At 40.5% G+C, this 15,093-nt stretch overlaps 1 protein-coding gene across 1 annotated transcript in view; it reads right to left on the bottom strand.

Moving 5' to 3' along the window:
* The window catches only part of RNF150 (ring finger protein 150), a 226,787-nt gene that overhangs the window by 27,260 nt on the left and 184,434 nt on the right, over window positions 1–15,093 (bottom strand). The window contains exon 6 of the mRNA XM_075348338.1: window positions 13,890–14,097. Coding sequence (XP_075204453.1) covers window positions 13,890–14,097 — 208 coding nt within the window. The remainder of the gene's footprint in view (window positions 1–13,889; window positions 14,098–15,093) is intronic.

Below are 15,093 nucleotides of genomic sequence, written 5' to 3'. Positions count from 1 at the left end.
AATTACTTCAAGACCAAGAGATCTCTTATTGGTGAGGGTTCCCATTTCAGCTAATTGCAAAGAAAGAGGACTGCTCTGCTTTGTTTAAGAACTTGGAGGACCTCCCCGGTATCCTATCTGCCTTCAACTTACCTCAGATCCAGATAATAGAATGGCCGGCACTTTATACTCTGATGATGTTCACCTCAGAAACATGATATCTTCTCCAGGATGACTGAATAGCATACATGGCCTTCACTAGGCTTCCAATTTGGCTATTAGTGTTGCATATAGGTGGTTGCCGGGAATTCCTTCTGAATATCTTTATCTGGCTATATTTAGTGCTTTCTGGCACTTATTACTCCCTCATAACTTTCTTTTCCTCCTTTTCTTGTCTACTCTTTTCTTCTTTTTTCTTTATTATATTTCTTTGGTGTTCAGTATATTATAAATACTTTTGTTATTTGAGTAACCTGGGTCTCCTGCAGAGGCTATATCTGTCATGGCTTCCTCAACCCAACTTAAGGCCCCGTCACACACAGAGATAAATCTTTGGCAGATCTGTGGTTGCAGTGAAATCATGGACATATTGTTCCATTTGTAAAAAGCCACAAACCTGGCACTGATTGTCCACAATTTCACTGCAACCACAGATCTGCCGCAGATTTATCTCAGTGTGTGACAGGGCCTTTAGGTATTGCGGCCTCTTCAATAGGTCTGTTTTCTCTTACTAGGAGTTAGTAGTTTACTTTGCCTCACGGAAGGTGTCTCTTTCAGTATAGTATGTCTTCCCATGTTTGTTATGCCTGTCATGTCTGTTGCCCTCTCTTCTTTTCGTTAACTGTTTATTATGACTAAGTTTATATTTACATCTTTTAACCTCAGGGGGCTGAATATTCCTATGAAGTGGAGCTAGATATTGTATACTTTACACTAAAAAAGAATTGCAATTGCTATGCTTTAGGAAATGAACTTTATGTATTCCTCAGTTCCTAACTGCTCAAATAGGTACTACAATGTCTAGTCCCACTCCACTAATCCAAACAATAAAACCAAAGGCGTTAATATTACTTTCCACAAATCTTTTCCCTTTCAGATTCCGGAGTCAAGGGTTGATTATGAGGGTAGATAACTTTTTCTTAGAGTGTCTATTGCTAATAAGAACATTGTAATTGCTAACATCAATCTTTTCAACACATTACAAAATCCATTTGGAGTCTTACAGGCATTGGCTGCGTTCTCCCAGGTTCCTCTATCATGTATGGAGGAGATTTTAATATTCCCTTTAATCTCTCTGTTGACTCTTTGACAGGTAGGTCATCTGTTTCTTTTTCAACAATCCGCAGCATCAAGGAAAAACTTGTGAAGCTTCAGACTTTTGGCTTGTACTCCATCTGGCCCAAAAAGACTTTAGCAATCACTCAGTTATTCACAACACTTATAGCCGTCTTGATTATATTTTCATTGCTTATAATCTATTGGACTCTTCTACATGTTCTATGGATTATTTTGTATGGTCTGATCATGCATCAGTTTTGGGGTCAATTGAACTATCTTCCCATACTATGAGGAGTTTCTCTTGGAGACTTAACAATCACCTTTTGCAAGATCAAACATGCTTCAAAAAAACTGAGGAGTCTATAGCCACATTTATTGCCAATCACAAAAATTACACTACCAGTTCTACCATTAAATCAGAAGTGTTGAAATGTGTCTTGAGAGAGATTTTTACAGCTCACGACTCTAGAAATAAAAAAAGAAAAGTCTGAAGCTCTAGGACATTGCTTACCTCTGATGTCCAGATGGAAAGTACTAATAAGTCCAGACCCTCTGATGTCGTTAAAATGGAGAATTCAGACATACATAGACAAATGCTCCAATTAATAGAACTCACATCCCTGTGTCTACGTGACAAAATCCATAAGGTTTGTTTTGAATATGGCAACAGGTGTGGCAGGTGGCTTTCTGGAGAACTTCATCCTCACTTACTCACACATTATGAATATTAATGCTACTTTGTATAATACTGGTGGATCTTCTATGGCGGAAGTAGATAATATCTTTAATTCTATGACCTATCTGGATAGCTTTGGTCCTCCCTTCATAGAGGTGTGTCAATCATAGGAGTTCGAGAAAGATTTTGAGTTGAACAAGGATTTGGGGGTGATTGAAGACCTGAAAGTAGGTAAGAGCCCAGGTCCTAATGGTTTTTCTCCTAGAATGTTTAAACTATTTAAGGAACATTTGGCTCCAATTTTATTGCAATTTTAATTCTACAGCCTTAGGGGAGAAGTTTCCCATGTTAGCTCATATTACGGTTATTCCTAAGGCGGGTAAAGACCACACACATAGTAAGAACTTCCAATCAATTTAATTAGGAATCATAGATCTAAAAATATATTCCAAAGTCTTAGCTCTAAGGTTGCAACCTCTAATTCCGGGCATTATACATAAAGAACAGGTGGGTTATTGGCATGGAGGCCAGTCATAACACAATCAAGACCATGTCTAAAATAGAGAGAGAACGCTCTAGGAGAATCTAATCTTGCCTAATGTCTATAGATGTTGAGAAAGCTTTTGATACGGTGGAATTTTCTGGGGGCGACGCTGAGGAAGATTGGTCTCAGTAGCAATATGATATTACATATAATTGCCCTTTACATCTTTCCAATGGCCCAAATTAGGGTCAATAGTGATCTCTGTAAACCTTTTAATATACATAATGGCAAGTATCAGGGTTATCCTTTGTCCCTTGTTCTTTATACTTTGGTAATGGAGGCATTGGCAATGCTAATCCTTCCACATCGGGGATTCGAATTGGTAACAAAACACAAAATGTCAGTCTTTTTGGATGAAAGTCTATTTATAGGTCACTTCTCCAAGGACTTCCATTCCAATGATTCTAGTGGAATTTAAATGTTTTTCATTATTATCCCATTTTTAAATGTGTATTTCTAAATCAGAGATCAGATATCAATATATCAAGCCAGAGGCCTTAATTTTAGTTTGTCATTTCCCTTTAAGTGGGGGAATGAATATATTAAATATTTAGGGATCAGTATCCCAGTTAGTACCACTGAGTTGTATTATCTTACTTTCTTACCTCTTGTCTATTGAAAGGGATCTACTGAACTGGTCTAGGCTTACAGTTCCATGGTTTGGTAAGGTCAACATTCTAAAGATGGATGTCTTACCAAGGATACTTTACCTTTTTCAGACAATTCCATCTAATCTTCCCAGATCCTTCTTTCTTAGACTTAAATCTTTATTTGGGGTATCTCCAGGCCTAGGCTCTCCTACTCAGCACTGATGTTCTCTAGAGCACATGTAGGTGCTAGAGTTCCAGATAATTGGTATATCATAAGGTCTCATCGCTTAATTGTATTTTAAATATAATTATAAACCCATCTATCAATATTTGGGCTGAGTTGGAAGAATCCATGAACCCTGTCCCGCTAGTTAGACTTCTGGTCCTTTGTCTCCACTCTTACGTGATACACAGGATTCTAATAATTAAATTTGTGGGTTCGGTTGAAAATCCAATTTCTAAGATGAGACATGTCACTTTGATATTCAGGCCTGAATGGAATACAGCCACATATATAGTTTCTTTCATTCAATACCGTTTCGATTGGTTTGGTTGAGACCATTAACAGAGTTTGGAAAAATTTAAATTAAGAAGGAAACTGTGTGGATTGTTGAGGGAGACAGAGAGTTTAAAGGGAATCAGTTAACAGGTTTTTAATATGTAAGCATGATGTAGGGTTTAAAAAGCAAAAAGCAACTGTGCCTCTCTTATCTGTGTGTGCTATTTTTTACTTAAACAAATGGTTTTATTACCCTGTGATTAACATTTCACTTCACTGCATATGATATTGCACACTTTGTACTTTTTAATTTTATTTGCATATTTGTTGATGATTATTATTTGATAAATAAATAACAACGTATTAACCTAAAAGTAGGGGACAAACCCTTTAGATCCCCCATCACAATCCAAGTTGAGCAATATATTGTAAAAATATTGTTTAAAAGAACTGAGAGTCCTCAGTGATTGATACAGTACCTTTTAATGGCTAACTGAAAAGATGGTAATAGATATAGCAAGCTTTCGAGACTTCGTAGGTCTCTTCATCAGGCTCAGTATAAGGCTGGGGCCACACGGGGATTACTGCGATCCCCTCTTATGACACTTGGCTCACGGTGGCAGTACAGCAGAGCCGAGTGTCATGCGAGTATGCCTGCGACTAAGGTCCGTTTGTGCGAGAGGACCTCAGCTGTTGGGGGCAGGCCGACACTGAGGAGGGGCGGGCTGGCTCGGAGGAGGGGCGGGCCGGCACAGAGGAGGGGAGGGAGGGATTTATCTCCCTCTCTCCTCTGTAGCTGACTATTGCCATTCTCGCACTGCACTCATCGTACACCGGTGTACCGCGAGTGCAGTGTGATTTTTCTCTCGCCCCATTGACTTGAATGGGTACGAGAGAAACAAGACTCACATTACAATCGCAGCATAATGCGATTGTTTTCTCGGTCCGATTAGGGCTGAGAAAATAATCGCTCATGTGTGCTGACACAGGCTAATATTGGTCCGAGTGGAATGCGATTTTTTTATCGCACTCCATTCGCACTGTTTTTCTCATCGTGTGTCTTAGGCCTAACACAAAATCTGAAGTCAGTTATTTATACACAACAGGACATAGAATGGAGCAGTAAATAAGACAAGTTATGTGAAGTAGAACTATCAGTATGGCAAGAGGACAAACTGGTGTGGCCATAAATATTGCAGCATTTTATTGTCCTTTGATTGGGGTCTGGTCCAGAGCTGTGATGCCCCCAGATGGTCTGAGGAGCACATTTCTTAATTGATGTAACAATACATAAATCCATGTGACACATTCATTCTTGCTCTGAATGTGTCTTAGGTCATCATAAATTTGCATTCCCATAGTCTCCTGACTAAGGGAGTTGGGAGCAAAATGATGTATCATTGGTCAACGGAATCCAAAATTTAAGGCTGGATTCTAAATTACCCTGAAAAGCAAGGTATAGAATTGAAATAAGAGGCGGATAAAATTTGGGTCGGCAAAGCCGCTGTACCACAACAGTGATAGAGAGGCAGCACTTTACCTTGAGGAGAGTAAGCATCGTTGTATTTATTATTTTCAACATGTGCAAGCTTTTAGAAGAAAAAAAACATTCTCCTAAAACTGCTTTAAGTCTAAATTACAGAAACTGGAAACTCTCTTTAAAAATTAGAGTTAAGTTTAAAAGCATTGCTCCAAAATGATCCACTACATAAGCAGATTAACATGTGTGCTCTCATTCAGCCACAGTTTGGGTTTTGTTTTCCAAGAAAGATAAGAGCTGGGTCCTGTTTCATCAGCATCCAGGGTCAACAGACTGAATGCACATCAAATAGCCTGTGAGAAACAGACATAGCCTATGGTGACTTCTGCTTAGAAAACAGCAAGAAAGTGAGCATATCAGAATGCAGGAAATGATGCGATGTTTCACATCAGAGGTGTCCTCACATGCTCATAGCATAATCACTGTAGTGTAAATATCCCACTTATTATCTCGACCTTCCCCCTGGCTTTGTAAGATTTAACATTGGGAAAAAACAAAACATACCAGATCTTATCATCTTTCTAACACCCACTCCACCAAATGTCACAGATTCCTTGGCTCCTCTGATTCAGACTTAGTTTTTGGCCTTTATTAATTCCTGTTCCTACCATCTAAATAACTTGTTTGCTTAAGAAAATATAAAAGACCCTTGTTTCCATTGCTTTGAACAGACACGTTCTTCTAATGAAGTCTAATCTGCAGTAGGACATCCACACCTCGTTTGTCATTATAGACATTTCCTGAGTTCATTATGGAGCCAGCTTCAAGTCGTTGTCCACTACTTCCATATTGATGACCTATCCTATGGATAGAACATCGATATCAAATTGGTGGGAGGGATTCCCGCAAATCAGCTGTTAGCATCGCTGGGAGAATCTAGATGTAAGTTTACGATGTGGTACACTATTCAGTGGTACTGCAGATAAGCTTCCGTTGAAGAGAATATAATTTAATTTGCAATACCCGGCATTAGCCACTAAACAGTGCATGGATATATGGAGTTCCACTCTGTAAACTATGTCTAGCCGACCTATGCCACTGGAGGAGATGACAGCTGATCGATGGTGGTGGAGGGTGCAAGAATTCCACAGATCTGAAACTGATCACCGAATGTAAGGATAGGTCATTAATGTAAAAGTAGTGGATAACTGCTTTAAGACTATATTCAGGGAGAAAGGGATTCACTTGGTCAGGTCAGTGGAGCCAACCTTATTAATGGTAGAATTGTTTTGGGGGGAGAGAACTGAGGCTTGATATGCCCTTCCCTTCAAGGACAAAGTCGGTTGAACCCACTGATATTGTCAGGACCTGCCACCTATCTTATGTCAAAACACTGAATTTCAGCATGCCCAATCTTTTGTTCTCACAAAGGATAAGTTGCTAGCAATGGGGTCTGGCAACACACCTTGCACAAAGCCGAGGAGTCAAAACTCAAATTATATATGTTGTCACTAAAGGCTCGTCACACACAGAGATAAATCTTTGGCAGATCTGTGGTTGCAGTGAAATCATGGACATATTGTTCCATTTGTACACAGCCACAAACCTGACACTGATTGTCCACAATTTCCCTGCAACCACAGATCTGCCGCAGATTTATCTCTGTGTGTGACAGGGCCTTAAATCATGTATAACAAACAATGTTGTGTGTACTGAAAAATCATTTAGCCCTTTTTTAAAAGCTGTTATAGTGTCTGCCATTACTACCTCTTGTGGTAGGGCATTCCACTGTCTGACTGCTCTAACTGTAAAGAACCCTTTCCTATTTAACTGCCGGAATCGCTTTTCTTCCACTTGCAGTGAGTGCGCCCTGGTCCTTAGTATTCTGTATTGACCAAATCATGTATTTATACATATAAATGAGATCTCCTCTGGGATGTCTTTTTTCTAAGCTAAACAAATCCAACTTTTTCAACCTCTCATCGTATGGGAGGCCTTCCAGTTCTTGAAATAATCTAGTTGCTAGTCTTTGAAGCCTTTGAACTGACTTTAACTTCTGAATATCTTCTTTTAAAATGTGGATCTCAAAATGAATCCCATATTCCAGATGTGGCCTTACAAGTGATTTATAGAGGTGTAACAATACGTTGGGATCACGGGATCTAATCTCTCTTTTTATACACCCTAATATTTTGATTGCTTTTGCAGCTGCTGCTTGATATTGAGTACTGCTCTGCTATTCAGCTTACTTGTAACCAGAATACCCAAGTCTTTCTCTTGTTCTGTAGTCCCGAGTTTACTTCCATTTAATGTATACGGCTACGCAGCTATAGGATTACTCCATCCTAGGTGCATTACTTTACATTCATCAAAATTAAATCTCATTTGGCAAATCTGCCCCTTCTGACATCTAATCCAGATTGTTTTGTAATATTGTACTATCAAGGGTCTGTTTTTTAATATTCTACATAGTTTGGTGCCGTCAGCAAAGACTGACACTTTACTATCAATCCCATCCACAAGGTAATAAAGAGATTAAAAAGAATCGGTCCTAGCACAGATCCCTGCGGCACCCCACTGCTGACTATAGCCCATTTAGAGAATTTTACCATTTATGACTACTCTTTGTTTACTATCTTTTAGCCGATTCCTTACCCATTTAGTTATAGTTCCTCCTAGTTCTTTCTTCTGGAGCTTTAGTATAAGGCTATTATGTGGCACAGTATCAAATGCCTTTGCAAAGTCCAAAATAAATCACATCAGCTACATTACCAATATCCAGATTTGCACTTATCTCCTCATAGAAACCCAACATGTTGGTTAGACACGACTTATCTTTCATGAATCCCATGGTGGTTATCAGTTATTATATTATTCTCTCTAATATATTGTTGCATGTCATCTCTTAGAATGCCCTCAAAAACCTTGCACATCACTGATGTCAGGCTTACTGGACGGTAGTTGCCTGGATCCATCCTCTTACCGTTCTTAAATATCGGTACCACATTTTCCAACAAGTTGGGCAAGTGTGTAACAAACACACTTTTGGACTGAGTTTTAGACACTGTTTCTACTGTCCTTACAATTTTGTGAGTTGCTTTGTGGCGCTTTGCCTTTTGAATAGTGGTGTGTCACTATTGAAGCCTTTTTTTGTTTTATTTCTCCTACCATTAGATCAGTGGGAAGTGGGATACAGTTATTGCCGAACGTTCAACGTTTGTGTCGGCTGAGCAGAGCCTGGTTGTGGGATTCAAAGATATTTCCGCACTAGCTTCTGACATCTCTGGCTAAGTATCCATGCAGTGTATACAGTGTGTCCACCCATATCCTGTTCACTGCCATTAACTTGAGAACGGCGGCAGATATAGGCATAGAAGTGGTGTCTAGGTATAGTAAAGTAGCTATGCAATGAAACCACCTATAGCACCACCTGGTGGAAAACAACGGAGTTAGCATTTTTATCTCGAAAACGGAACGAGATAGGGAAAAAAGTGAATTACAAAGTTGTAGGGCATCATCAATTCAATACGAATCAATACCTTGCATACAGAAATGCTATGATTAGAACGTGTAAAACTCACAAGGCTGCGGACGTTAAGCAATACCTCATGGAGACCTTCCTACAAGTCATTGGGTATGGTGGCTGCGTGGAGTGGCCTCCACACTCACCTGACCTGACCCCATTGGACTTCTTTCTGTGAGGTCACATCAAACAGCAGGTATATGTGACCCCTCCACCAACATTGCAGGACCTACGACAACGTATTACAGATGCTTGTGCAAACGTGTCACCTACCATATTGCACAACGTGCAGCAAGATACAGTATGCTGTCCAGAGTCCAGATGTGCATTGCAGCTGACGGTGGCCACTTTGAGCATCAAAGTTAAATGAGCGCACTTTTTTTCTCTATCTCATTCCGTTTTCGAAATAAAAATGCTAACTCTGTTGTTTTCCACTAGGTGGCGCTATAGGTGGTTTCATTGCATAGCGCATGGATACTTTACTATACCTAGACACCACTTCTATGCCTATAGATGCAGCCGTTCTCAAGTTAATGGCGGTGGACAGGATATGGGTGGACACACTGTATATTATATCGCTATTTCACTCTAGGTATTAACCTCTGCTTTTCTTTACACCTGCTGTGGCTATTTCACTGTTTTATGAGTGTACGGTTTTTAAATTTGTTTTGGTCAGTTTCTAGCAGCAATTTGCTCCAATATAGTTGAGTGTGCACAATTATGTGGGGCTGGTAGGAATTCCTATCAATTATAGGATAATTCAGCTGCCAGCCATTCAGATTTACAATGCTCATAACATTTCTTACCAAATATATTTTGTAGTACTGCAACTTAGATCTGCTTGCAGTGCTCATAACAAGACTTCGGAACAACTGCTTAAATTGTAGAGTCCATATATGCAGAGAAAACCAAGGTTGGACAACCAAGAGCAGTATACACTGTGTGCAGAATTATTAGGCAAATGAGTATTTTGATCACATGATACTTTATATACATGTTGTCCTACTCCAAGCTGTATAGCCTTGAGAGCCAACTACCAATTAAGTAAATCAGGTGATGTGCATCTCTATATAAGGTGTGCTTAATTATTAGGCAACTTCCTTTCCATTGTCAAAATGGGTCAGAAGAGAGATTTGACGGGCTCTGAAAAGTCCAAAATTGTGAGTTGTCTTGCAGAGGGATGCAGCAGTCTTGAAAGTGCCAAACGTTTGAAGCGTGATCACCAAACAATCAAGCATTTCATGGCAAATAGCCAACAGGGTCGCAAGAATCGTGCTGGGCAAAAAAGGCGCAATATAACTGCCTATGAATTGAGGAAAATCAAGCGTGAAGCTACCAAGATGCCATTTGCCATCAGTTTGGCCATATTTCAGAGCTGCAATGTTACTGGAGTATCAAAAAGCATAAGGTGTGCCATACTCAGGGACATGGCCAAGGTAAGGAAGGCTGAAAAACCACCACCTCTGAACAAGAAACATAAGATAAAACGTCAAGACTGGGCCAAGAAATATCTTAAGACTGATTTTTCAAAGGTTTTATGGACTGATGAAATGAGAGTGACTCTTGATGGTCCAGATGGATACCAGAGGTTGGATCAGTAAAGGGCAGAAAGCACCACTCCGACTCAGACACCAGCAAGGTGGAGGTGGGGTACTGGTATGGGCTGGTATCATCAAAGATCAACTTGTGGGACCTTTTCGGGTTGAGGATGGAGTGAAGCTCAACTCCCAGACCTACTGCCAGTTTCTGGAAGACAACTTCTTCAAGCAGTGGTACAGGAAGAAGTCGGTATTGTTCAAGAAAAACATGATTTTCATGCAGGACAATGCTCCATAACATGCATCCAACTACTCCACAGCGTCGCTGGACAGTAAAGGTCTAAAAGATGAAAAAAATAATGACTTGGCCCCCTTGTTCACCTGATCTGAACCCCATAAAGAACCTGTGGTCCCTCATAAAATGTGAGATCTACAGAGAGGGAAAACAGTACACCTCTCGGACCAGTGTCTGGAGGCTGTGGTGGCTGCTGCACGAAATGTTAATCATAAACAGATCAAGCAACTGACAGAATCTATGAATGGTAGGCTGTTGAGTGTCATCAGAAAGAAAGGTGGCTATATTGGTCACTAATTTTTTGGGTTTTGTTTTTGCATGTCAGAAATGTTTGTTTCAAAATTTTGTGCAGTTATATTGGTTTACCTGGTGAAAAAAAACAAGTGAGATGAGAATATATTTGGTTTTTATGAAGTTGCCTAATAATTCTACACAGTAAGGCTGGGGCCACATGGGGACTACTGCGATCCCCTTGCATGACACTCGGCTCGTGCTGGCAGTACAGCAGAGCCGAGTGTCATGCGTGTGTCCTTGCAACTGAGGTCTGTTCCTGCGAGCAGACCTCAGCTGCGGGGGGCAGGCCGGCACTCAGGAGGGGAGGGATTTCTCTCCCTCTCTCCTGCATAGTCGGCTATTGCCATTCTCGCACTGCACTAGCGGTACACCGGTGTACCGCGAGTGCAGTGCGATTTTTCTCTCGCCCCATTCACTTGAATGGGTGCGAGAGAAAGAGACTCAGCTTACAATTGCAGCATGCTGCGATTGTTTTCTCAGTCCGATTAGGGCTGAGAAAATAATCGCTCATGTATGCTGACACACAGGCTAGAATTGGTCCGAGGGGAATGCAATGTTTTATCGCACTCCACTCGCACCGATTTTCTCGCCGTGTGGCTTAGGCCTAATAGTTACTGGCACAAACAGATATCCTGCTAAGATAGCCAAATCTAAAAAAACCCACTCCAACTTCCAGAAATATTAAGCTTTGATATTTATGAGTCTTTTGGGTTGATTGAGAACATAGTTGTTGATCAACAATAAAAAAAATCCTCTAAAATACAACTTGCCTAATAATTATGCACACAGTGTACATTTGGTCTCCATTCCTTTTAAAATAATTCCTTCTCATTTCACTACAGTTCGCCAGAAATGACATAGGAAACTTAGGCCCTTAAGTCTGTCTCTTAGGAAACAAGAGAGCTGTAACTACTTGCAGATAAGTGACCTTTGCCTCACAGTGGCAGATCTCTAGGCACCAGCAATGTCAAAAAGGTATCTGGAAACACAGCATACTGACTGGACTGATTCACAGACCTCCCAAAAGGACAACACCATGTTTCAATCTAGTGCATCTACCTCTACTAATGGACGTGAGGTAATTCTGCTTGCCTAGTAGACAGTATTTCATACAGCCCAGTTTTAAAACTGGTTGACGCAACTCTCAGAGGCCTTGTTTTGTCTAAGAAAGACTTGGAAAGCATACTTCCGAAATATGAGTCACTGTGAAAAATCCAATGAAGTCATACTTGGACCCTGCCGTTACTTTAGTTCATGAACTAGAACCGAAGAAAAGTCTATGGAGATTTGGGCACTTAAGTGACACATATCACAACTTTTGTTGTTTTCTTTGTACATTTGTCCTCACATGGCCTAGACAACAAAGGCCATAATATCGATAAGCTGTACATTGGAAGATAACTGTATACTGTAATGAGTGAAGAATGTAACTCAGACTAGACTTTCTTTGGACCTGTCAAAGGATTCCGAGGGCTCACCCTTCATCTATTTGGGAAAATGAGTATAGCATCCATTTTGTACTAAACTTTTGGCCCGATTCATCAGAGCTTTCATGTCAGAAAGCTTTGAAAACTCAGAGTTGCTCCTAAATTTTAAACTTTTTGGGAGTCTTCACGCCAGTTTCTCCCAGTTCCATTAAAATCGCCAAGGTGGGGTGGGACGACACAGCTCGGCTAATTCATTAATACGCTTGATCTTGATTAATCAGGTCCTTACACATAGAAAGCAGTAAGGTCTAATCATTTGTTAACCTATCAGAAAAATTCTGGTGGCATTTTATTAGGTGTCTATTATTGGCCCATGGATGGGCCCTCAAGTGTGCCTGTCAGACCCACGCGTACAGACCTATATACTGTGCCAGACCCCATCTATGTAAAGAAACTAAAGAAACAAGATGACTATGGATTTCACAAGATTAAAAAAAAATGTAGATGTGAACCAGTCATTAGATTTTTATATAGAAACCCGTGCAGATCGCACAGTGCACAGAGCAGGGAGGGACACAGAGGGATAGTTCAGCCCCTGAAACAAGTGTCCTGATGACGCTTCATTTCAGGGAGGGAGCAGAGGCTGCCGTCACTGCCACAGACTCTGCCCTCTGATGACACTTTGAGTATCACAGCATGCACTGGATTTCTCAAACAAGCCATCATCAGACAAATACTAGAATAAAATAATAGAATAGTAGTTAGATAGTGTAGTTAGAGAATGATAGCGAAGTTTTAATACAAGCATATAATAGAAAAGGCTTAGAGTATAGCATGAAATAGATAGGGATTTTAATTGAAATTTCCTTTTTGCCTTTGGACCACCCCTTTAATGAATTAAGTAGCTGTGGAGAACAAAATCAATGCTGATAGCCGAATTTTTACACAGAGCTTATATATATATATATATATATATATATATACACACGGGGTATATATTATACATATTTTATCCCTGGAGAGCTCCTTTAACTTGAATGGGGTAACCAATGTTTCCTGGGTGGTTGTCATATTTAAATGCAGTTGATTTTCTCTTTTTGGTTTGTTCATTGCACCACTGTGAGTGAGTTACCAGCGAACTGCAGGTATGAGTGATGACGTTGCGGACTAGTCCAGATACAGGGATGCTGGGATTAGACATTATTTTTACAAACACAGCAGGAACTAGTAGGAAGCTGATAAAAAGTTACTTATACAGTATAGCGGTAAATATTTTTGACCGCTTCCCTTTAATGGGGCTCAGGCGGCATAGTTTACTTCTGTAAAATCAATGCAAATAAGCAGCAACCTGCAGATTTTAAAGTCATCATTCTGCGCAGATGTTTTTGGCGGAATGTAAAAAGGATATGTAATAGTCTGTCCGCTTTTTGCCTAAAATTACATGGCTGCTGGACTTCATATTTTCTTCCAAAATGGATTAAAGCAGAAAAATAAGCTACGTGTGGACTGTACAAAGTGCTCTTCTTTTGAACAATGCAGATCAGTTCAGACTCATTCACAAAACATTAGAACAATGATTGAAAGTTGAGACTTTGAGAAAATCATAATCTCACTCAAGAAATTCAATAAGATGGTTTCTGGTAATAACGTAATACTTTTTTTTATTGTTTTACGAAGTCAGAGTTAAACAATCTTCTTACAAATTACCCTACTGGCCTAATGAATCATTAATGATAATGAATGTGCTTTTAGAAAGGAGTACTCACTGCTTGCTGTATAGCTGACCTCTCCGACCTGTGGGAGGACATCAGCATCTTGGATGATTTGTAAAACCCCTACAGTCCGGACAGCGGCATCTACCCCTACAGAACTCTCGTTCACCGTGACGTCACTGGCTCCTGTTATTTGATTGGTTGGTGGTCCTACTGAACCGTCAAAGTCTGGAGTGATGTCATCTAAGCAATCTGCATTTGGCTGTAAGGAAAAATATAGAAGAAGTTAGTATCAACATTTAATACAGGCTGCATTTATAATTAAAGGGTTATTCACATCTGAAAAGAATGGGTATTGTAGGATAGTGGTTGGTAAATACAAGCAATTTTACAATTTACTGCTCATTAACATTTTCAGCCATTCTTGAGATTTAAAAATATTTATCTTGATTACAGCTCGTTGCTTTGGAGACCGACTACCGCTGCGAAACAGCAGAATTTGCCCAGTACTTGTATGTGATCAATAGACTGCGCCAAAACGTCATAATCCAAGCCAGGATCACTGCAGTGCTTACAAGCTAGATAGCAGCAATGGTCGGTCTTCTAGGTAATGAGCTGTAATCAGAAGAAAAGTGTTAATAATATCTCAAGAATGTCTGTAAATTTTAATAAGTAAATTGCAAAAGTGCTTGTTTTTACACACACACACACACACACGCACACACACACACGCACACACACACACTCACACTATATGACAATATCCATCTATGAAGATGGGAATGACTCTTTAACATCGTCAGCTAAATAGGAAAGGGTTCTTTACAGTTAGAGCAGTCAGACTGTGGAATGCCCTACCACAAGAGGTAGTAATGACAGATACTATAACAGCTTTTAAAAAAGGGCTGGATGATTTCCTCAGTGCACACAACATTGTTGGCTATAAATGACTAAAGGCTACTTTACACACTGCGATATCGGTCCCGATATCGCTAGCGTGGGTACCCGCCCCATCTGTTGTGCGACACAGGCAAATCGCTGCCCGTGCCGCACAACATCGTGCAGACCCGTCACACATACTTACCTGCCCGGCGACGTCGCTGTGACCGGCGAACCGCCTCCTTTCTAAGGGGGCGGTCTGTGTGGCGTCACAGCGACGTCACTGAGCGGCCGCCCAATAGAAGCGGAGGGGCGGAGATGAGTGGCTGGAACGTCCCGCCCACCTCCTTCCTTCCTCATAGAGGTTCCTCGTTCCTGC

This window comes from Anomaloglossus baeobatrachus, chromosome 1, assembly GCF_048569485.1.
Source record: "Anomaloglossus baeobatrachus isolate aAnoBae1 chromosome 1, aAnoBae1.hap1, whole genome shotgun sequence".
Classification (NCBI taxonomy): Eukaryota; Metazoa; Chordata; class Amphibia; order Anura; family Aromobatidae; genus Anomaloglossus; species Anomaloglossus baeobatrachus.
The sequence above is the reverse complement of the archived record's forward strand: the minus strand, read 5'-3'. Positions and strand labels throughout refer to the sequence as shown.